The 23,591-nt window shown below is 39.8% G+C and overlaps 1 protein-coding gene across 1 annotated transcript; it reads left to right on the forward strand.

Moving 5' to 3' along the window:
- Positions 1-18: 18 nt before the first annotated feature.
- Positions 19-20,892, forward strand: tmem59l (transmembrane protein 59-like). The gene is made up of 8 exons (XM_047375685.1): positions 19-302; positions 1,442-1,547; positions 2,008-2,102; positions 2,302-2,454; positions 14,837-14,942; positions 15,858-15,972; positions 16,446-16,563; positions 19,174-20,892. The coding sequence occupies exons 1-8, from the start codon at positions 132-134 to the stop codon at positions 19,330-19,332; spliced, it is 1,023 nt and encodes a 340-aa protein (XP_047231641.1). The 5' UTR covers positions 19-131; the 3' UTR covers positions 19,333-20,892.
- The last annotated feature ends 2,699 nt before the right edge of the window (positions 20,893-23,591 follow it).

Genomic DNA, 23,591 nt, shown 5'->3' on the forward strand with positions numbered 1-23,591 from the left:
GACGCCACGAGCTGGAGCAGATCGGAAGAGCAGCAGGCATACAGGACCCGAGCTGAGGCAGCAGCAGCATCACAGGGAGCTCAGTGCAGGTTGAAGGCCGACTCTCCGCTCCTCTCTCCAGGCTCTCTCAGATGCTCCGGCGCAGCGGCAGTATGCGCGGCTTGTTGCCCGCCCTGCTCTCGGTTCTTTTCGCCGGGCTCGCGGCAGCTGCGTCCTCGGATCTGTTTGATAATCAGCTGGGTGACATCAATTACTGCAAAAAGCAATGCCAGCTCACCATCAAAAACAAAAGCCCCGCTAAAGTAAGTTATTCCTGTGCGCTTGGCTGTCTTTGCAGAAAAATCGCATGTTTGGCGACAGGCGGTTATAATACTTGTTATTGTAACATATATTTCAACAGCGATATAAGCGTCTTCCATAATGAGCTATATTTTCGGTATAACATGCATATTTTATGTCAAAATGAGTAGCTAAGGGAGACACATTTTTTGCGCTACTAGATCCGGACTTGGATGTTTCTCTGCATCTTCTTTGATGCTTTACGGTGCGCAATTAGGCCGAAAAGATGGAGCTCATTTTCGTCTGCACCCTTAAGGCAAGTCCAAGATGTGGACTGCATCCAGGCTCATCCCGTGGTTTAACCTGCTCAGCACTGCACCAGTGACCGATTAGGATCAGGCGTCACAGAGATATAATTTAGCGGCTGTTTACGTTAGATCTTTGCTGCGCAGATGGAGGCCAAACCGGCCCAGGTAGGGTGTGGGATGAAAGTGGAAATTCTTTTGCAGTTTCTCTGGTTTAGTGGTTAAATTTGCAGCCTCGATGCTTTTATCCCCTGTCCCCTCCCTCTGCTTCTCTGCTTTCAGGTGTGGTTCAGTCATCCTGGAAGGCTGGTAGGAGCAGACCTGCAAAGCGGATTTTAGGGCACGCTTGAGGACTGTGATGCAAAGGAGTAATGGGATTTAGGTTTACAATGCATATTCAGCGGCCTGCTTTATTCATCATATTTTGGAAAGACATTAAAAGTTCTTATCTTGACTATCTCTGAATCACTAAAGAAAGCCTCAGAAAAGATGCTGAAACAGCTGCAGTTAAGATTTCAGGGCATCTCTTTGTCTCTCCTGTGCTCACAGTGGACACTAGAGGGTGCTGTTCCTCCGTTTATCGGAGAAAATTAAAACATTGTTTCCCCCCTTTCCCCACAATCCCATTAAACTCTTCACAAGTCTAAAACATCTTGCTCATTACCACTGGTTTTCTCTGACAGTGTCTGGAAGCCTGTTATAAACTGTATATGACAGGCCATAATATGACAGCCGCGCTATGTCATTAACAGATGCCGTGGTCCATTGATGTCACATTCCCAAACAAACCTAAGTGGCATTTTTCCCAGACTACCAAGGGACATTTCTAATTTCATATCCCTGTGTCTGGCTGTTAGGACTCCATAATGAACGCCTGTCACCGTGGCTGTCGCCTGTACTCCATCTGCCAGTTTGTCAATGGGGATGCCGGCTTTAATACCAGCAAGGAGGAGTGTCAGGGAGGTGAGTCAGTGTGGTGGTCTGTGCACTGGACTGTTTTTGCAGATGAGTTTGGCTTTTCCAAATTGAATAATTTCACAGATTTGCATCACTAATGCATACCGACATCTAAGAGTACAGAATCTCTCCTGAGATTACTTTTTGAATTTTTTGCATAAATCCTGCAGATTCTGTAGATATTTTCATCACATAAGAGGATAGTCTCGCTGTTTGAACTGCCATATTAAAAAATAAATGATGTGATTTTTCATCCAAACATCAGGAGTTCTGTTTCAGTACCAGGAAATTTGTTCTGGAGGAACCAGCAAATGCAAATTCTCCCTCTCATCATTATCGTGGAATCCGTGCAAAACCCATAACTGTGGAGCTCTATGCTTCTTCTTTTTCTTGCTGATTTGTTTTACCATTCTTTTTTGAGCTTTATTCTGTCAGGTTTTACAACTGTCCTCTTTTTTCTTTGCAGCTTGCCAGGAGGCATACATCAAGCTGCTGGAGCAAGAGGCCTGCAGTACCGGCTGCTCCAGCCAACCCTCTGAACCTGAGATCATGAGGAGGAAGGTGAGAAAGCCTGTTCTGCACCCAATAAATTCATGCTCCCATACCTATGAACACTAAATGCTGCTTTCAAATGCAGTATGATTCACCAGTCATCTCTGAAAATTACCATTACAAACACGTTTGAACATACAGAAGCACAGCTGTGGTCAGCCAGTCTTTTCTCGTCTAATTGTTTGACCTGTTCTTGTCTCCTTTGCAGCTGAGGGCCATGACCCTGCGCCCGAAGCCCCCCTCTGTGATGGAGGCTATGTCTAGCTGGTGCAATGACATCGTCAGCTCGGCCCAGAGCTTCATCTCCTCCACCTGGACCTTCTACCTGCAGGCTGACGATGGCAAGGTTGTGGTTTTCCAGGTAAGATCATTATGTCTAGATATAAAAAACACCTTTTAATTTAAAGAAGAGAATTTTAAGACAAAGTAATAATTTACCAGGCAATTTGTACAATATTACTGATCCACTTAAAAGTATTTAGATATTTTGCTTGACATTTTCATTTTCATAAAGCCTTTTTTTTACCTTTAGAATTTTCCAAAGGTTTTCAAACCTAGGCAAAGTTAGTTTATTCATTTAATTTCAATTCAGTTTATTACTATAACACCAATTCACAAATATCATTTTTAGCCCCTTTAGAAGACAAAAAATCTGATTCATATCCGATTTTATACAAACCAATGGGGTTGAATTTCAGTTCACATCAATACAATTATTTCAAAAACAATCCAGTCATATAGAAATGTTAAGATTCTATCACTGCACACACAGTGAAAAGTATTTACCTTCGTACAAACATCTTCTGTTTGTGCATTTTTGTCACACTTAAAAACTTGATCAAACAAATGTTAAGACCAGACGAAGATAATCTGAGTACAAAAAGCAGTATTTATATGATGATTTAATTTTTGAGAACCACACATGCTGGTATTATTGGACCTTAGTGCAGCATTCGACACTGTTGATCACTCCATTTTATTAGAGCACCTGGAAAACTGGGTCGGCCTTTCTGGTACAGCACTCAATTGGTTTAAATCCTACTTGAAGGACAGGGATTGTTTTGTGTCAGTATGTAACTTTACATCAGAAGACCACAAAAATCACATGTGGCGTTCCCCAAGGATCCATCTTAGGGCCCCTTCTATTCAATATCTACATGCTCCCCCTAACTCAGATTTTAATAAACAATAACGTAAGTTATCATAACTATGCAGACAACACACAGCTATACGTTACAATGTCACCAGGTGACCACGAACCTATTCAAGCGCTGGGTAAATGCTTAGAAGAAATCAATGCATGGATGGGCCTAAAATTTCTTCAGCTGAATCAAAACAAAACTGAAGTAATAATCTTTGGACCAAAGGAAGAGCGTTTAAAGTTAGCACACAGCTTCAGTTAATACAGCTAGAAACCACCAGTCAGGCTCGAAACCTGGGTGTAGTGATGGACTCTGACCTGAACCTTCAGAGGCACATAAAGGTAGTAACAAGGCCGGTCTTCTATCACCTAAAGAACATCTCCAGGATTAAAGGACTAATGTCTCAGCAGGACCTTGAAAAACTAATTTATGCGTTCATCTTTAGTAGAATTGATTAATGCAATGGTGTCTTCACAGGTCTGTCTAAAAAGTCGATCAGACAGCTGCAGTTGATCCAGAACGCTGCTGCCCGTGTCCTCACTAGAACTAAGAAAGTGGAGCACATCAGCCCAGGTTCTAAAGTCCTTACAATGGCTCCCTGTAGCTCAGAGAATAGAGTTTAAAATAATTCTGTTAGTCTATAAATCACTGAATGGCTTAGCACCAAAACACATTACAGACTTGTTGTCAGTGTATCAACCACCCAGACCTCTCAGGTCTTCTTGCTCAAATCTACTCTGCAGAACCAGAACCAGAACCAAACATGGAGAAGCAGCTTTTAGTTCTTATGCTCCACTAATCTGGAATAAACTGCCAGAAAACTGTAAAAGCGCCGAAACCCTAAGTTGCTTTAAATCAAGATTAAAAACGTATTTGTTTAGAGTGGCCTTTGACTGGGCCATCTAGGCATGATTAGTTGCGTTTTCAGTCCAATTTTCCTTTCATTTTCTTGTCCATCATTCTATTCTATTCTCTTTATTTTATTTTATTTTTTTAAATTACCTCTGTTGTTTGATTTTATCATTTGATTTGTTTTTCTGTGTCTGTATCTGTGTTTATTTGCTTTGTGATTGTATTGTAATTGTATGTACAGCGCTTTGAGTGCCTCGTTGCTGAAAAGCGCTATATAAATAAACTTACCTTACCTTTGAGGGAAGAACTTTTCAAACCAACATGAGAACACTATGAGAAAACATAATTTCCCTCTCCTTGGTAATTTTTGATTCAATTTTACTATCCATTCTTGAGCTTGGTTACTGCCAGACCTGTAAAATCAAGAAAATGCTTCAAAAGAACTTGTCTGACAATCAGTGCCAGAGCCAGAAAATATTCACTGGCGTGGCCAGACTGAGGCCATTTCTCACTGAGGGGTGGCCAGAAAATTATTTTAGGTTCTTTTTATTTTCCTTTATTTTTTTGAATTTGAAAGTAGGATGAAGTGAGGGGGAAGACATGCAGCACAGGTCGCCGGGGTCAGGACTTGAAGCCTCTGTATACACACCACACACCGGGCCCTTGCTCTCTCTTGCAGACACACAACTAACTTTGCCTCCTCCACCATAACTAATTACAAAAATACACAAAACCTAGTTCTAAAAAGAGCATGAATTATGAATCTGTCTTCTTTCATGTTAGCATATTTTCAATGTGGATAATTAATCTTAATTCAACTTATAATAATAAAACTGCATTTTTTCTTCTAAACAGCAGGGACACCATGAAACTATTTACAGTTTTTATGGAAAACACGTTAATTTCTTTCAAAAGAAAAAGGAGAGAAAACAGGTCCCTTCCACTTGTTAGTTCAGAGGCTGGTTATGAGATATCAAGCATGAACACATAACACGTTGCCCTTTCACAACTGTAGTTATGTGCGGTGCACATAACACGTTATTGAACATTTTCTCATTTTTTCTTTTTTTTATAGAAAACCAGCCATTTTATTTTAAATTTAAATAGGAAACCTTTCAAAGTAAATAAATGTTATTGCCTTTTTAACTTAACTCAGAGTCTGACCTCTTCAGAGGAAAATGAGAGATAAATTGCACCACAAAATCCTTCTGTTGTTGCCACCTTTGCTGGTCTTGTGAACCGGAACCAAAACAAATTCTTTTATTATAATTGTGTTAGTGGATAACATTCCATTTGGTGCCACCATCTGTTCTGGAGGGGAACTGCTTGTTTTCTGGAGGTGCGCTGTGCGGGTAAATTATGTCCTAAAGGAAAAAACAAATCACTTGGCTGGTGTGCCCACAGTGGTGGCCAAAGATTGGCTTATGGCGGCCATGGCCTCCCCTGGCCGCCCCCTGGCGCTGCCCTTGCTGACGACATGAAGTAGGCCAAAAGATGCCAGAAAGTCAAAAATAAGAAACAAAGTCACTGACATCTATCAGCCTGGAAAGGTTTCCAGTGCCATTTCTAAGGCTTTGTGACTTAAGTTAACCACAGTGAAAACGATTATCCACAAATGGAGAAAACAAGGAGCAATGGTGATCTTTCCCAGCAGTGGCTGGCCAAAATTAGTTCAAGAATGGAAAGATGTCTCATTCAGGAGGTCACAGTAAAATCCAGAACAACAATCAAAGCTTCGCATGCTACAATTCCTCAGTTAAGGTCAGAATTCATGATTCAACAATAAGAAAGACAGTGGATAAAAACAACATCCATGGAAAAGTTCAAAGGTGAAAATCAGCGCTGACCAATGAAAACACAAAGGCCTAGCTTAAATTTTCCAAAGCAAAGCTTGATGATTCCTAAAATGTGTGGGAAAATATCCAGTTGACTGAGGAGACAAAGTGGAACTCTTGGAATGACATGAATTTTAACTTTTTGTTTTGTTAGTCAGTGGACATCTGCTTGAAAGAAAGACATTTTGTGTTTTAACGGTACTTATGGGTCTGTATACATGTCTAAACCTGCATTCTATAAAAATCGTATTATATGCACTAACTAACCATTTAAAGGTGCATCACAATAAATTTGAATATTATTTAAAAGTTCATTTATTTCAGTAAATCCATTCCTTAAATGAAAATATCGAGGCACGTGACGTCGCCAGTACGGCGGAGCCGGGTCCCACCCTGGAGCCAGGCCTGGGGTCGGGACTCGTCGGAGAGCGCCTGGTGGCCGGGTTGCTCCTCGCGGGACCCGGCCGGGCCAAGCCTGAACGAGAGACGCGAGGCCATTCCCCAGTGGGCCCACCACCTGCAGGGGGAAGCGTGAGGGACCGGGGCAAAGAGGATTGGGTGGCAGATGAAGGTGGAGCCCTCAGCGGCCCGATTCCCGGATGCTTAGGCTGGCTCTAGGGACGTGGAATGTCACCTCGCTGGGGGGGAAGGAGCCTGAGCTTGTGCGGGAGGTCGAGAGATATCGACTAGAAATAGTCGGGCTCGCCTCCACGCACAGCGTGGGCTCTGGAACCCATCTCCTTGAGAGTGGTTGGGCTCTCTTCTACTCTGGAGTGGCCCATGGGGAGAGGCGGCGGGCTGGTGTGGGTTTGCTTGTTGCCCCCCAGCTCAGCCGTCTCGTGTTGGGGTTTACCCTAGTGGATGAGAGGGTCGTATCCCCGGGCCTTCGGGTTGGGGAGAGGTCTCTGACTATCATTTCAGCCTACGGGCCGAGTGGTAGTGCAGAGTACCCGGCCTTCTGGGCGTCCCTGTCGGGGGTGCTGGATAGTGCCCCTCCCGGGGACTCCATTATTCTGCTGGGGGACTTCAACGCCCACGTGGGGACGACAGTGACACCCGGAGAGGCGTGATCGGGAGGAATGGCCTCCCCGATCTGAATCCGAGTGGTGTTTTGTTATTGGACTTCTGTGCTAGTCACGGATTGTCCATAATGAACACCATGTTCAAACATAAGGGTGTTCATCAGTGCACTTGGCACCAGGACACCCTAGGCAGGAGGTTGATGATCGACTTTGTTGTCGTATCATCAGACCTTCGGCCGCATGTTTTGGACACTCGGGTGAAGAGAGGGGCTGAGCTGTCCACTGATCACCACCTGGCGGTGAGTTGGAGAGCTTTGACCAGATTCCGAGGGATGTTGGAGACATAGAGTCCGAGTGGACCATGTTCTCCACATCTATTGTCGATGCTGCTGCCCGTAGCTGCTGCCGTAAGGTCTGCGGTGCCTGTCGCGGCGGCAATCCCAGAACCCAGTGGTGGACACCGGCAGTAAGGGATGCTGTCAAGCTGAAGAAGGAGTCCTATCGGCTGTGGTTGGCTTGTGGGACTCCTGAGGCGGCTGACGGGTACTGTGAGGCCAAGCGTGCTGCGGCCCGGGCTGTGGCAGAGGCAAAAACTTGGGCCAGGGAGGAGTTCGGTGAGGCCATGGAGAAGGACTACCGGTTGGCCTCGAAGCGATTCTGGCAAACCGTCCGGTGCCTCAGTGGTGGTCCCCCTCCAAGGGGGATCGGAGGGTGTGTTCCAACTACAGGGGGATCACACTCCTCAGCCTCCCTGGTAAGGCCTATGCCAGGGTATTGGAGAGGAGAGTCCGACCGATAGTCGAACCTCGGCTTCAGGAGGAGCAGTGTGGTTTTCGTCCCGGCCGTGGAACACTGGACCAGCTCTATACCCTCTGCAGGGTGCTCGAGGGTTCATGGGAGTTTGCCCAACCGGTTCACAAGAGTTTTGTGGACCTGGTGAAGGCATTCGACTGTGTCCCTCGTGATGCCCTTTGGGGGGGTGCTCCAGGAGTATGAAATCGGGGGCCCTTTATTAGGGGCCATCCGGTCCCTGTACGAGCGGAGCAGGAGTTTGGTCTGCATCGCCGGCACTAAGTCGGACCTGTTCCCGGTGCATGTTGGACTCCGGCAGGGCTGCCCTTTGTCAACGGTCCTGTTCATAACTTTTATGGACAGGATTTCTAGACACAGCCAAGGGCTGGAGGGGGTCTGGTTTGGGGACCAGTGGATTTCGTCTCTTCTTTTTGCGGATGACGTGGTCCTGCTGTCCCCCTTTAGCCGAGACCTACAGCATGCGCTGTGGCGGTTCGCAGCCGAGTGTGAAGCGGCTGGGATGAGGATCAGCTCCTCCAAGTCCGAGGCCATGGTACTCGACCGGAAAAGGGTGGCTTGTCCTCTTCAGGTTGGAGGGGAGTTCCTTCCTCAAGTGGAGGAGTTTAAGTATCTCGGGGTCTTGTTCACAAGTGAGGGAAGAATGGAGTGGGAGATCGACAGACGGATCGGTGCGGCTGCCACAGTATTGGGGCGCTGTGCCGGTCCGTTGTGGTGAAGAGAGAGTTGAGCCGAAAAGCAAAGCTCTCAATTTACTGGTCGGTCTACGTTCCTACCCTTCACCTATGGCCATGAACTTTGGGTCATGACCGAAAGAACGAGATCCCGGATAGAAGCGGCTGAAATGAGCTTCCTCCGTAGGGTGGCCGGGCACTCCCTTAGAGATAGGGTGGTGAGGAGCTCGGCCATCCAGTAGGAGCTCGGAGTAGAGCCGCTGCTCCTCCACATCGAGAGGAGCCAGTTGAGGTGGCTCGGGCATCTATACCGGATGCCTCCTGGACGCCTTCCTCGGGAGTTGTTCCAGGCACGTCCCACTGGGAGGAGGCCCAGGGGACGGCCCAGGACACGCTGCAGGGCCTATGTCTCTCGGCTGGCCTGGGAACGCCTTGGGCTCCCCCTGGAGGAACTGGAGGAGGTGTCTGGAGAGAGGGACGTCTGGGCGTCTCTGCTGAGTCTGCTGCCCCCGCGACCCGGTCTCGGATAAGCGGAAGACGACGACGACGACCATTCCTTAAATGGTTTATATTGATTAATTATACATAGACGGAGCCTTTACATCGTTTAATTATGATGATGTTTCACTTACAGTCAATGAAAACATGACATTTAAGATTAGAATATTACATCAGAGCAATAAAAAAAACTTTTTTAAAACAGAAATATTGGCTTAATGAAACATATTCTCACTAGCAAGCATATTCAGAACTTCTAATTTTCTGAGATGTACTTGTAAATCATAAGTGGCCAGTCCCATCAAGATGCCTTATCAATATGGATTTAAAGCAAACCTTTACAGGATGTCAGGCAAATAAAGCCAAAAAAGAAATGATGTGCACCAACTTGAAAGTAGCCTTGACTTGATCTGAAATTATTATTATTATGAAATTAGCAGATTTATGTGCTTTACGGAACATCAACACAAGGATTAGAATAAACCTTATTTACTATTAGCAGCACTAACAAATTTGATAGCTTTAGGTTAATAAAACAAAAGAACCTAAAATTAATTTATAGAAGCCACTAAAGATTTATTTTCATGAAGTTCAGAAATTAAAGTTTGGAAGTGAAAGCTGGAAGTTATTAGAACTTGTGATGTAAACTTGAGTCTAACCCTCCTTTACTTAATAACAGAATAAAAAAGTCAACCACTGTAAGTGTTTTAAATTTTCTCTGAGTAAATAGGTTTCCATGAACAACCTTTTGAATCAGTTTGTGTGTCATGTTGCATGTTGATCACTTTAGCCTGTCCTTTTTCAAACAAAGAACAATCATGCTGGAACTAAACATTGCAACAATTACAAACTGTACAACTCCATCAGCCTCATCTGATTAAAATGTATTGAGAATAAAATACATGTGTGTTCACCTTTAAAACGCTAACAATAAGCCACGTTAAGTGCAAAGAAACCCAACAACCAATCCTTTAAACTAAACTAAATAATACTGAGTTCAAGAGCTAAAGCGTGTCCTCACTGACATGAACTGATTAACTGAACTAAACTGAACATACAGTGACTTTACAAATGTAACCCAAACCACAACCACAAACCTAAATGGATTTTATGTGATAGAATGGCAGAAAGCAGCACTCAATTGTGAAGTGGAAGGAAAACGATATTTGGTTTTCAAAATCTTAAAAAGTTTGCCATGCATTTGCATTCATCTCTTTTTCTCTAACACCTTTAAAAACAATCTACATCAACCAACAGCATTTAGAAGTCCCCTAATTTATACATAGAGCCTTTTATAACTGAACCTCGGTATAACTACAGCTGTACTGTCAAGGCCTCAGAGGTTTGAGAACAAATAGCCTCATGAAGTCCAAGGAACCCAGAAAGCAAAGACAGGTCTGGATACAGTTGTTAAGTTTAAAGCAGGTTTAAGTTATAAAACTTTATTCTAAGCTTTGGAAAACTCACAGAGCTCAGCCAGGAGGCCCATGGTAACTCTAGAGGAGCTGCAGAGATTCAAAGCTCAGGTGGTGAAATCTGTTGGCAACTATTAGATGTGCTTTTCACAAATCCAGGCTTTTTGAAAGAGTAGAAAGATGAAAGCATTGTTGAAAGGAAGCCAAACCTAAATCTGATGCAAGTCTTGAAATGTAGTGTTTACAGACTTTCTCTTTCTTATTTGACTGAGCTTGAGCTATCTTGTAAGGAAAATGTGTCAAAAGGTTTAGTCTATAGATGTGCAAAGTTGGTAGAGACCAACCCAAAAGAGGCCCAGCTGTAACTGCAGTGAAAGGTGGTTCTATGAAGTATAGACCTATGTTGGTCTACTAGATAAATTCTCTGAAAATATGTTAAAGTTTGTGTTTGTATTTTGCAGAAAAATATCCCAATCCCTTGGATTCACTAGTTATTATATGGCTCAAAATGAAATGTTATTTTTATTCCATACTGTTTGAATCTGGGGTTTAAAGCAAGCCAGCAGACCTTTATAGATTATTTGATGATATACTTTCTGCTTCCTGTTGAAACTGGGAATTATACCCTCAACTTTATGCCTCTCTGGAGCTTGGGTGGATTCCGGCAGCTCTCACAGTTCATTTGGGAGCCATCATGTACGTGCAGCATGAGTGAGCATGCAGCTGGGCAGGGAAAGGTGGCTGAATTGTGACAGTGACAAGTTATCTTTTTTTTCTTCTCACAGCACTTTAAAGCTTTAAAAGCATCCTCTTACATTATGTCATAACTCACCGGGGCCTATCTGTGGTGAAGTCACATTAAAATGGAACACAATACACAATTTAACAGCCAGAGGACTGCTAAGAATAAAATCTGGATGTAGCATTTAGATGATCAGAAGAAAATGATCAATTTAGCATTTTCTTTTTAAGAAACTTTAACTGAAAGGCTTTGAGGAACCGTTTATTGTATAGATTCTTTACATTGGCATTTCCCTTAAACATTTTAACCAGCTCTTTATGACCTACTTCTTTGGGAAGTGGGTGTATTTTAATTTTAGTTAAGATCCAGACAAAAGATTACTCACCTTTTTTAATTTTGAAAATTAAGGTTCATGCAGCTTTATTTAAAACCATGCGATGTCGTGTTGCTTTCTAGATGAACTTTAAGAATCTTACCAAACAAACGTCAGCACACTGAAACACCTATATATTAAAGCTATAACAAGATTTGCTTTGTTTTCTGTTTGGATGTGTGGATGACAGTTTTAGCTGCATAATTAAATGTTTGAAAGGAAAATGATAGTGTTTATGCACTCTAACCCCGTTGCGGAAATGCTTCTGTATAAAACAAAACCTCTTCATGTGGGAATTCAGTATGACGTGGGAGAATCGGTGTGCTGACATGGCTGTCAGGCTTTACATCACAAAGAGCAATGCGTCCAGCTCAGAGTTGGTTTTGGACTTGGTGATGGATCTCTTCTATGCGTTGCATGCTGAACAGAGCAGTGAGGGGAAGCTTGCCTCAGCAGGGCAGTAGGGAGGCTATCAGGGCTATGTTTAGTTTGCAGTTGGTACACTGCCAACTATGTGACAGGTTCAGATTTAAAAAAAAGGGAGCAACACTGAGGGATGGCAAAGGTGGGAAGCGCTCTCTGAAATACAAATGACTGAATATGAATAAAAGCAAAGAACTGAGAATCTACATGCAAGCTTTTATGTGGTTGTGTCTAACTTCATGTTTTAAGAAGAAATATACATTTGAAATACTTTGAGATACTTAAAGTATAAAAATATACAATTTTGTTTTCAGTGCATGTCATTAAATTGGTGTAACTGAGTCAGGTTTGTAGGCCAACTTGGTCACACACACCTTTCAGCCCTGCATGAATATTTTATATCAGACTGACATTAGAGCTCTGTCATGAACACTCCAGGAAATGCTTTTGTTATTCTTAAATCCCTTTGTAACTAATTTGGTGGTATGATCAAATTAACTGTCTAATTTTAAGACTTATTTGTGTCCAACCCAATGTTCTTTCCTCATGATGCCTTCTATTTTTATAAAGTGCACCAGTCCCTCATGCAGCAAACACTGATGCCACAGTTTTAGTTTCATCTGACCACAGGACGTCTCTCCAAAAATTAAAGGGTTAGTTCAGATTTTTTAATGTGATGTAATATGTCTTATCGTGATGAGTTTGTTGAAAATTGAAACGGAGTGGTGGAAGCTAAGTAAGAGATATTGTGTCTGTAGTAGACCATAACAGTTTTAAAAAACTCAAACAAAAAATGTTCATAGCAGCAACATAAAATGTTATGTTAGCAGATTTTAACAGTCTACACATGTAAAAGTTGCTTGACACCTGCCCTCAAAGTCTGAAGTTTGCGATCCATGATATAGTGGATTGATACAGCAGACTCAACCAATTTAACTTGGAACAGTGGGAATTAATGATTATGTGTACTTATATGTAAATATCTGGTTTCCACTTTATGTGTTAAGTGTAAAACACTCAGCAATGCCCAAAGTATAGCCAATAAATAATTATTTAAAAGCCACAAATCATCCAGATAACACCTCCCTTTTAACCCAGAGCCTGTTTGGCTCTTCTTCTGCTGATGCATGACTGATGCAGATCATCATTTCAGTCTACAGCACATTGAAATCACCCCCACACACCTTTGTCTCTCACAGCATTTTATACTGGTGCAACATCTGGTTTTACTGCACTTGGTTAGAAAAACAAGACTCACAAGAGTTATCCTAAACTCAGTTGTAAAGTCGCCTTTTCATTTTGCCGTTTTGGAGGGTACACTAACCTTGCATCTCTCCACAGTGACTACAGGACATGGCAGCACTTTGTTATCTTGGACTAATGAATGAATTAGTTTTCAGAATAAAGTGCAGACCAACATTCTCGTGCTACTAAAGGAGGTTCTGAGTCAGATGAAACATAAATAACTACATAAAAATATAATTGGGAGAATTCAGACTGCAGTGGGAGATGATTTACTGTTGTAAATAGGTGCACATGTGAGTGTTGTTGCTGAGGCCAGCAATACTATTAATAAAAGTGACCGCAGTTGCTGGTGGAGGGGAATGAGGGTCGGCAGTGGGGAAACAAAATCCTCTCTTAATGAGTCCTCTAGGTGAACCAAAGACACAACGAAACACGAATAAAACAGTGACGACAAGCCATCTGTGTGTTTAAGATGCATTTTTTAGAAAGCACCTCAGTGCTAACTTTAAACAAATATAAGTATGTAAAATAGAAATATGTAGAAAAAAAGAAAAATAAATAAAAACGCTATCCTTAATGGACTTTAGGAAAAATATTATTTTGTCTGAAATCCTAAGATTAGATGGAAATGTTTAGAAATTACCAATATATTATTTTATACAGTGTATTCAAAAAGTATCTGCCCCTTGCAAATTTCTTCTTTATATGCTTTCTAGTAACATTTAAATGTTTCGGATGATCAAACAATTCTTTGTTAGATAAAAATGTAACCAGGGTAAAAACAAAATGTACTTTTCTAAGAAGGATTTCATTTATTAAGGGGAAAAGGTTATTCAAACCAAGCGGGCCATATGTGAAACGTAATTGTAATAACTGCTTTGCGCTAACTGGCAGTGGGTCCGTGTTTTTTTTGACACACTCTTTTGTAGGATTGTTTTAATTTAATAATTGTTTTAAACAGCAAGGCTGTTTAAAACAATTGGCTGTTTTTTTTTTTTTATTAAATCTGAGAGGGGACTCTGCTCTTTCTGGTCAGCAGTGGTAATTTAAATGGACATTTAAATGCTTTGTTTCATCCTTTTTTTTAATTACTCAGTTCATCTTTTACTGATTTTGAAATTGGTTTGATGACCCAAAACATTTAGGGTTGATAAAAAGCAGGAAAAAAAAAATAAAGATAAATCTATGAGGGGGCACAGCAAATTCTAAGATATTTGTTATTTATTAGAGTAAATTACCAGTTCCAATGAGAGTGGAATTTCAACACTATATTATCTAAATTACAGTATGTTGGATGTGGAGGACAAACTTTCATTAGCTTTCATTAAATGCTGACCTCAGTGTAATATCTGGTGAGTATCCGCTATGTTTTATTTCAATATACACAAAACATGAGAATTTGCATGGGAAAAATATAATTTTTTTTTGCAACCAAAGACTGAATCCCAATGTTGCGAGATGAGTGCTCTGCCACTTTTTACAGTTTGCAGGTCATATCATACATGTAAAACAAGAAGCTTTAAGTTCTTTGGTATGAAACATTACTTTAGGTAGTATATTAATCATGTATCTTCCAGAATAATGATTCCGATCTGAAATCTACACATTAATACAGAGATTTGGAATTTTCAGCAGGAAGGTGGTTGAGGTTTTCTGTCTTTATCTCCACTAACGGTTAAATGTTTTTCTGTTCTTGTTTATTTTGTCGTCAGAGCCAGCCAGAGATGGAGTACTCTATGCCTGAGCTGCAGGCTCCTCGATCCAGTGTGGCTGACAAACCCTGGCCCCAGGTCCACTCCCACACCCAAAGACCCCATGGTAGGAACATTTTACACACAAACAGTAATCATTCAGGGGCATTTGTAATGCACATTGCTGTGGTAGATTGCCTTACAAAAATGATGAAACATTTTTCACATTTTGTCATCAAACAAAACCACCAACATTAACATTCATTAAAGTAGCTCTGGGTGTATGTTTGAGATCATTGTCTTCTGCAGCATCTAAGGTTTCCTTACGGGTTTGCCTCTGTCCATCTTCTTATCAAGTCTGACAAGCTTTCCTGTCCCTGCAGAAGAAAAGCATTCCCACAGCATGATACTGCCACTTCCATGTTTCATCTTGTAGATAGTGTTGAGCTGTGTTAGCTTTCCACCAGACAAAGCATTTTGCTGTACTTGACTAACAAATACTCCCCTCTGAGCTGTGGATTTCTGCAGCTCCTCCAGAGTAACCACAGGCCTAATGACTGCTTCTCTTGCCTGTCAGTATAGTTGGTCTTTGTAGGCTTGGTGCGGTGTACTCTTTCCATTTTCAGGTGATGGACTGAACAGTGCTCTGTGAGATGTTCAAAGCTTGGGACATTTTTTCACAACTTAGCCCATCTCTCATAGAATAACTGTATTTGTACTCGTATTAAATTTCACACAGGTGTTTTCTATTAATTGATAATGTGACTTTTAAAGGTGATGGGTTGCATGGGATTTTATTGAGGGACATTATGATCGCCATACTTTTGAAATTGTTATTTGTAAAAACTGTAGAAATATTACTTTCCTGTTACTTCACAGCTGTGTGCCATTCTATGCTGGCCTATCCCATGAAATCCCAATATGTATGATATGTTGTTGGTGTAATGTGACAAAATGTGAAAGAGTACTAGGGGTGTGAATTCTTTAGCAAGGGACTTTATATATGTTGAGAATATTAATAAACTCTTTTACCCTGTGGCAGGTGTTAAGGGACGAGGAGAAAAAGGGGCAGGCAAAGCAGCGGTCAAAGGGAAGCATCCAATCCAGCACACAGAGGATGCTGCAGCTGACCATGACTTCCTGGGCTGCATGTCAAGGTTAGATAGATGCAGAAAGATGCAGAGAAAAACATTAGGAATGAGGTCAGATTTTTGGATTAGTCAGAACTTTGTTAGTCTGTACCAGATCTTATTCATACCACATTTCTTTACACAGTCACATGTATGCAAAGCTCAGTGCTCTAATTCTATTGCAGGATCAGTCAACTCTTTGAAAAGCATCCTTGTGATAATATTTAACTGAAAGAAACACAAATCTATGATTATATCTGAGATTATCTTAATTTATCTTGAGACTTAATTTAACCATGTACATTAGACAACACTTTAGGTAAATAGAATTTGCAATAAATTATTAATAACATTTAACACAGCATGTTTTTTTACTGCTTTGCATAACAGCATTTCTGTTAACGTGATTAATAATACATATTTTCACACTTCTGCTGGTTATGAATCTTGCAGTAGTTTCTCAGTGTTTCAGTAGTGCCAAAAAAAGTCTTTTTTTCCAGACGTTCAGGCCTTCCGCGGTGGATTTTAGCTGCTTGTCTCTTTCTGTCCATCATGGTCATGTTGTGGCTCAGCTGTGCCAGCCTCGTCACTGCACCGGAGCAGCACATCAAGACACAGGTATTTTTTTGGAAGAGTATCTCCATGTTTTATCTCCTGCTGTATTCCCTGTTTTGCCTGCAGTTTTTGATCACTGTTGTAGTGTTTGTGAAGCTCTTTAAAGTAGCACAGAATCATACATGATTTTACAAAATCCTACAAAATTAACATGGCAGGAATTCCTGGAAGGTGTATAATATGAAACGTTTTATGCGTTTTCCCTCAACAACAGCCAGAAAGCAGAATTACAGAATTTCTGTTCAGTGTATTAAATCCTGTTTGCCAACTGTGTATTTCATCACCAAATCTTTGTTATGCAAAATATATTTAAGTGATTAAATTGTACTAAGCCTTATCCTATGTCGACCCGCTTACTTTTATGCTTCTAAATTATTTGTAGTTAGTTACTGTTTCTGCAAAAGTCTGCACAGTTAAAAATATGTACAGCAGAAATCATCATCATCATCAGTGGCTATAAAACATCACTTTGATACAACTGCTTGTATTGTTTGAATCCCTTAAAATGTGTCACTACTGCCACCTCTATGTACATAAAGTATTAAATACATTAGGGCAATAGATGTTTAACTTCTTTTCACAAGTGAAACGATTATTAAGGCTGCACAATATCAGGAAGACATGCTATTGTGGTATTATTCTATTAATGTTTTCAGTGACAGTAATGGTTACCGCTAATGAATATTTTTCTTTAATTTTTTTCCATCGTTACAATGTGCCCGTCACTCTCCATGAGCTTTAGCATGTGGACCAATATCAGTCAGTCATTAAAAGAAAGTACACCCTTAAATTTAGAAATGTAACATCTAAATTATCCAGTCTTATTCAGATGCTAAAATTATTTAACCTCATGTGTACAGAAGTGCACACCACAGATTCCACAAGGTTATAGTGTATTCAGCAAAGATCAACCATAAAAAAGAGAGGTTTTTAAAGAACTGAGTACATTTTAACAGTCATAATAGCCTACCAAATACTTCAAGCAGTTGTCTGGGATTTTGCACACATTTATATTTTGAGACTCTCTAGGATTTTATTTACATACATTGCTCTGTTAAAGCACAGAATTATTACAGAAATTGTTCCTTAATCTATGTTAAAGATAAATGTTTGATAAGTCGAGGTAACATGTATGTATTGGGTAGGATGTACCTACCCATTACCCCATTGTGACTGTGTCTTGCCAATGGCCAAAATCCAATAGTCAAGTCAAGTCATGTCAAGTTTATTTATATAGCGCTTTTCAGCAACAAGGCACTCAAAACGCTGTACATGAGGAAAAACATTACAATGATACAGAAAATCAAACAAAGAAAAACAAATCAAATGACATTAATAATCCTTGGGAGTTTACTGGTAAGAGCTGGTTCTAATCCAATCTTTCTAATAGAGTAATTAGCTCATTATGTCCTCTGTGGTAAGGATGTGGCAATAGATTAAAAGCTAACCTAAAAGAAGAAAAGTCGAAAATCTCATAAAAAAAATATTACTCTGACTGAACAGATAAACAAAACAATTAAATGTGGTTTATTGAACATAAAATCTCTCTCTCCAAAGACTTTAATTAATGCCTTGATTTGTGATAACCAGATTTATAGAAACCTGGCTGTTGCAGGAGAATTATGTTAGTATGAATGAGTTCATTATTCTATTTAAATTTGTACATTCCTCAAATTTTTACAATCGTTGAAATACTAAGTGAGAAGGAGGAGTATCAACCATCTGTCAATTGTAGGCCAATTAATAGCAAATATTTTGTTTTTCTCTTCCAAATTGCAAAGCATGAAAACCGCTTCTGTTTGTTGTTTTGTGCTGTTCACCAGCTCTCAGTTTGTAGATCAGCTCTCAGGTTTCTTATCTGATTTAGAGTTAAATAATGATAAGGTTAATTATAGTGGGGATTTTAACATTTATTTGAAATACAATGTATATCCTAAATGTAGCCTTTAATGCTATGTTAGATTCCATTGGCTGTGCTCAAAATATATATGCAGACCTACCCACTCTTGTCTTCATATTCTGGACATTGTGCTGACATATGGCATTCAGGGTGAACAGATAACAGTATTTCCTCATAACCCTGTCGCAGCAATAACACAACAACAACATCACTTCGTCTTAATCTATGATATGCTTACCTCGAGATGCCAGATGATTGAAACTGCAAGTGAACCTGACAGCATGGCCACATTCTGATTATTTCAGCTAAAGCTTTTTTGCCACTTTGCAACATTTATAGCGAATTTAAATTTCATTCCCATAAGGTTCGTCGATCTTGAAATATGAAAAATAAAGTAATTAAATGAATAAAATAACAAGACAGACATGAAGTCGAAAAGTAAAGTATCCAGTCCAGGCACAACAGAATGCTGAGAAACACACACTCATTATTTAAAATGAGAGCACAACAAAACGACTCATACTTTATAGACGTGAAAAGACCTGATATTCCACAAATTCTTCTTCATTTTCATTTAGACCTATGCAACATTTTTTTTAACACTGCAAAGTAAAAACCAAGATAGGAGACAGTGTTGCATCGGCTTTAGATAATTGCTTAAATAACCATTATTGTTTGCTCATTGCTATTGTCTCTGTTTCTGTGTTTCTTAGCTCAGTATCAACGGAGATAAGGAGTTTATTGAACATGTGCACAAGGTCAACCCGTTTCATCTGAGTTCCATGATAGCTGTCAGTGTGAAGCAGTCGGAGGAAATTCAGGAGGCGGGACCACTTCCAGTCAAAGTTGACCTCAATAAAACCTGTGTTTAGAGAGAAAGCTACTATTTCCTGTTACTTCTGGTAAACATGTGCAAAACATGTGGCCTGTCATCAATTCGCCACTCAGCAGAGTTTTTAATAAACATTCAATAAAAAGCACGGCTCCATATCCTGCTATTCAGAATGATCAGTAACATCTCATGTCAGTCAGATGAACATTTCAGTTTTTCACTGTACAGCCCAGATTTCTGCAAGTTCATCTTCAGATTATCATTAATGATATGCTTTGCTCATTGGCTAGGGAAGAGACTCAGCCTTGTCTCAGATCTACACATGAGACGAGCAGAGAGGATAGATTACAGCGAAGAGCTCACTGTCATTTTTAATGTTGAGTTTAGACAAACGTGAAGATTCGTGTTAGATTTAATTTATCTTGTTCTTGCAGAGTTGGGATTAATTAAAATGGCTCGCTCAGACTCGAGAGATGAAAAGAAGTGTGAGAGAGGGGAGAGGAAGATGAATGAAAGGTGAGCAAAATACTTGACAGCGCTGCAGGAAACAAACACAGTAACAAATACGCAGTTTATGATCTGTTTACATAATCAACTTTATGAGCTCTTCAGAAATATCGCCTTGGCAAACAGCTCTGAAATTGAAAATCCTCTTCTTGACAGCGCTCTCAGGTGAGTAATCCTCACCAGGGAGACAAAAACCAAATTAGCGTCTTTATGTAATCTAATTCCTGTGTGTGTTTGGATAAATCTGCAACAGCACTCATTCATCTGTGGAGAACAAATTCAAACGACTGCATCTGGACTTGCGTACTGAAAATGAGAAAAGCTGAAGCCGTTATTTATTTTCTTCTCCATTTATTTTGAATCATCAACATAGGTAATCTGTTAAAATGTTACTGAAGTGCCATGGACATTTGATGCATCACACAAGTGTAAATGCTCTTTATGTTGAACCATTACAGCACAGACTTTACAAAAGAACAATAGAATCAGTTACTGTATTAATATAACTATGATTATTATCATTATATCACTTCAAGACTTTGTAGCTGTTACCTGTGCAATGTGCTTTCTAATAGCTGACTACTTTGTATGTCCTAGGAGCACACATTGAAGGATAACCCCTGTAATAATGTGTAATACAAAGCTTTGAATATAGACCTTTGTTATTGACCAGAGTTGCACAGTCCTAGACAAGATATTTTGTTTTTCTCTCAGTGCTTTTGGTGTCCTGTAATGCTCTCTTTTAACCCTGGCTATGTAGACAATTAACCGTGCATGCAAGTGGTATATCTTTTTTTTACAAATGATGGTTTATTCTAAGCGCTTGCCATGCCAGTAATGGCAATTCTCTACTGTGGACTTGTGTTTTTTTTCTGTTTTTGTGTTCATATTTACCTTTAACCTAGAACGTATAACACTGATTTATAGCAAGGACTCTTGATTAAAAAAGCCATCTGATCAATGTATGTGCAGCTTCAAGCTGATGGTTACAGGATTTCAAACTGTATTTGCTCCTTTTTACTGTTTATTTCCAATGAAATGATATGACATAAAATAAAGTGTTTTCATTGTAAATAAAAAAAATATGCAAGTTGGGGTTTTCTTTTTCATTTAGAAAAAATATTTAATAAATGGATGATTGACATTATGTATTCAGTGTCTGTGTTTTTCTTTGTCAAAGTTTAAACCACTCTTTTTAAAAATGTTCCTTCCCATGTGCAATGTGTTTATTTTTCACCTAAATATGAAAAAAAGAATGCTGCTGTGCAAAAGTTTTAACCCAGTCCAAACTTGGTTATATTTTGCATCCATGAAGCCAGACTTCCTTGTATTCTTCGAATGTCTTTGAGAGTTTGTCTTTGGACTTTGGCAGGTTTTCTCGTTTGCTGTCTGGTCCTTATATGCTGACATGACAGTTTATTGTTCTATTTGCCTAAAAGTGGACAGTCTAAGGCTTAAAAAAACATTTATAACAAATGAACAGTGTCTAAAGTACATCCCTTGAAGAAAGGAAAGACCCTGTCAAAGATCTGACACATTGCCTGAGATATGCATCATCCTTAAGTTGCCTTTTTTTTAACTGGACTAAACTTATTCAGCACTTATCACGCCATTAACCACTCAAATAACTTTTACACCAGAGCCACATTTACCCAGCCACACTCACATGGAAATAGGTGGGGAACTTGGGGTTAACAACCTGCAAAAGCAAATTTGACATGTAGCAGGGGGTGTAGCTAGAATCAAACTCGCAACTATCAGATTACAAGACAACCACTCTTCAAACTGAGCCAGAGTCTCCTAAATTTTCTGTGGTTCTCAAACCTTTTACAAATACAGGGCCAGTAAACTGGTTTTTTAGATACCACCATCTTTACAGACATTTAGTGTTAATTTTTACAGCACAATTTATTTTGTTTAGTCATAGTCTTTTGATTAAAATGTAATTTAGTTTTAGTGACATTTTAGTCATCTGTTAGTTTTTGTCTAATTCTTTTGACTAAATTTCCTAGAAGTTTAATCAACAAAAATATGAAACTGTAGAGGAATATCTGTATTGATTCCCAGGTGAAATGTTCATCCTACAATGGAATATTGTTAGGAATAATTTGCAATACACAATGTATAGGATTGACTTTCATTATTTTATTTGCTTGTTCAGAAACGTTTAAAACCTAACCTCTTAAGTAAGATGTGTATTTTAGAAAACATTACCTGAACCATAAATGAATTAATCTACATGTATTTTGCTTCTAAATGTACTGCTTTAAACATTACAGGGCAAAAAATTAGAACTGCACATTTTAGGGCTACTTTCTGGATCCTAAGCTACTTATTCAGTCTCAGTCTCAGCTTTAAGTTGTCTGTTGTGTGTAGGCATAATACTCCCTGAATTTCAGGAGCCTTTCTATGACTGAATGATTCATAGATAGGAGACTGAAAAAGATTGGGAGAAACCTTCAGAGTTAAAACCTTCAGAAATTATGCCGAACCTCTGATCAGAACCGATTTAAAGGATTGCAACAAAATCTGGTTTCTTGGAAGCAAAGAATAAAGAAATTATGGATGACATTCTTTTCTCTTTTTTTCCAGCAGCATCTCTAAGCAAAAAAAATCCATCTGCTCTATGCTGATGCAAGAGATTCTGTGAAAATCTTGCATACATTCAGGAATATTGAGATATTTGTTTTTTAAAATGCATATTATTGGAAGCTTTAGCAAATAAATTAATCACCTTTGGTGCTTTAAGCAAAACAAACAAACAAACTTCAAAATTATGTAGCAAAAAAAAATTGTTACAAGCACATTTGTTACAAAATGCAATTTAATTGTCAAACGAAATGCTTTTATTTTTGGAAGGACGTTCAGCCAAAAAGGCATAAAGCTGTGTAGCAAATAAAAAATCCACTTGGTGGCAGCAAAGTTCAGGAAGTTTGGCAAGTGGCTTATGATGTCATTTTTTATTATATTTAAGAAAGACTAAATAAAAACCCTCGTGTTTGGGATCAAACTGAGTTCAGGCCTGACAAAAAACTTTCAGATTAAACCATCAGATATGCAGTTGAAGATCTGCAGTTCATGAAGGGTTTGTATACTTATTTGACAGACCTCTATGTAAAGTGTCCTTGACCTGTGCAAAGGTGGGTGTAAGATTCATATTCACACAAAAAAATAACAGCTGAGTGACAGTGTGAGTGAGTGAGTGTGACAGTTGCAGGTAAGACAACCACTGAGTAAATAAATGCTTTTTAAATGCTGCACTTGCTAGCCTCCATCTGGAAGGGAAGAGATCAGGAACTCAGTTCTTTCTACAGTATAGATGATTCACTGTAAATTCAGGGAGTTGTAACCTGTTAAAAACAGAGAAGAGAATAGGAGAAGAAATAAAGGAACAAAGACAAAAAAATTGCGTAGGCCTCTTTATCACAGCATCAAACACAGACCAGATACATTGAATTCATAATCCAACAGCTCAAAACAAGGCCAGCACCACAGAGCTTCCAGTGCATGTGTCCAATTAGCATAACATGCTGGTTGGCTGTGTGAAAGACACAAAGACAGAAGGAAAATATCAAAACATGCCTCAGCTGTGACACATAATCAAAGGGTGGAGGCTGCACAATGAGAGGGTGTTACATTACATTACCCCTTGATGTTATGACAGACAATCAGAAGTGGAGTTGGTGCAGGGGCTTCTGGTGGTCACCATGCATGATGTGTCACCATGCGTGCATTGACAAGAAAGTTTATGTTACAGTGTATCATATGCAGCTATTGCAAAGCGAGCAGATA

This window comes from Girardinichthys multiradiatus, chromosome 9 (assembly GCF_021462225.1).
Source record: "Girardinichthys multiradiatus isolate DD_20200921_A chromosome 9, DD_fGirMul_XY1, whole genome shotgun sequence".
NCBI lineage: Eukaryota > Metazoa > Chordata > Actinopteri > Cyprinodontiformes > Goodeidae > Girardinichthys > Girardinichthys multiradiatus.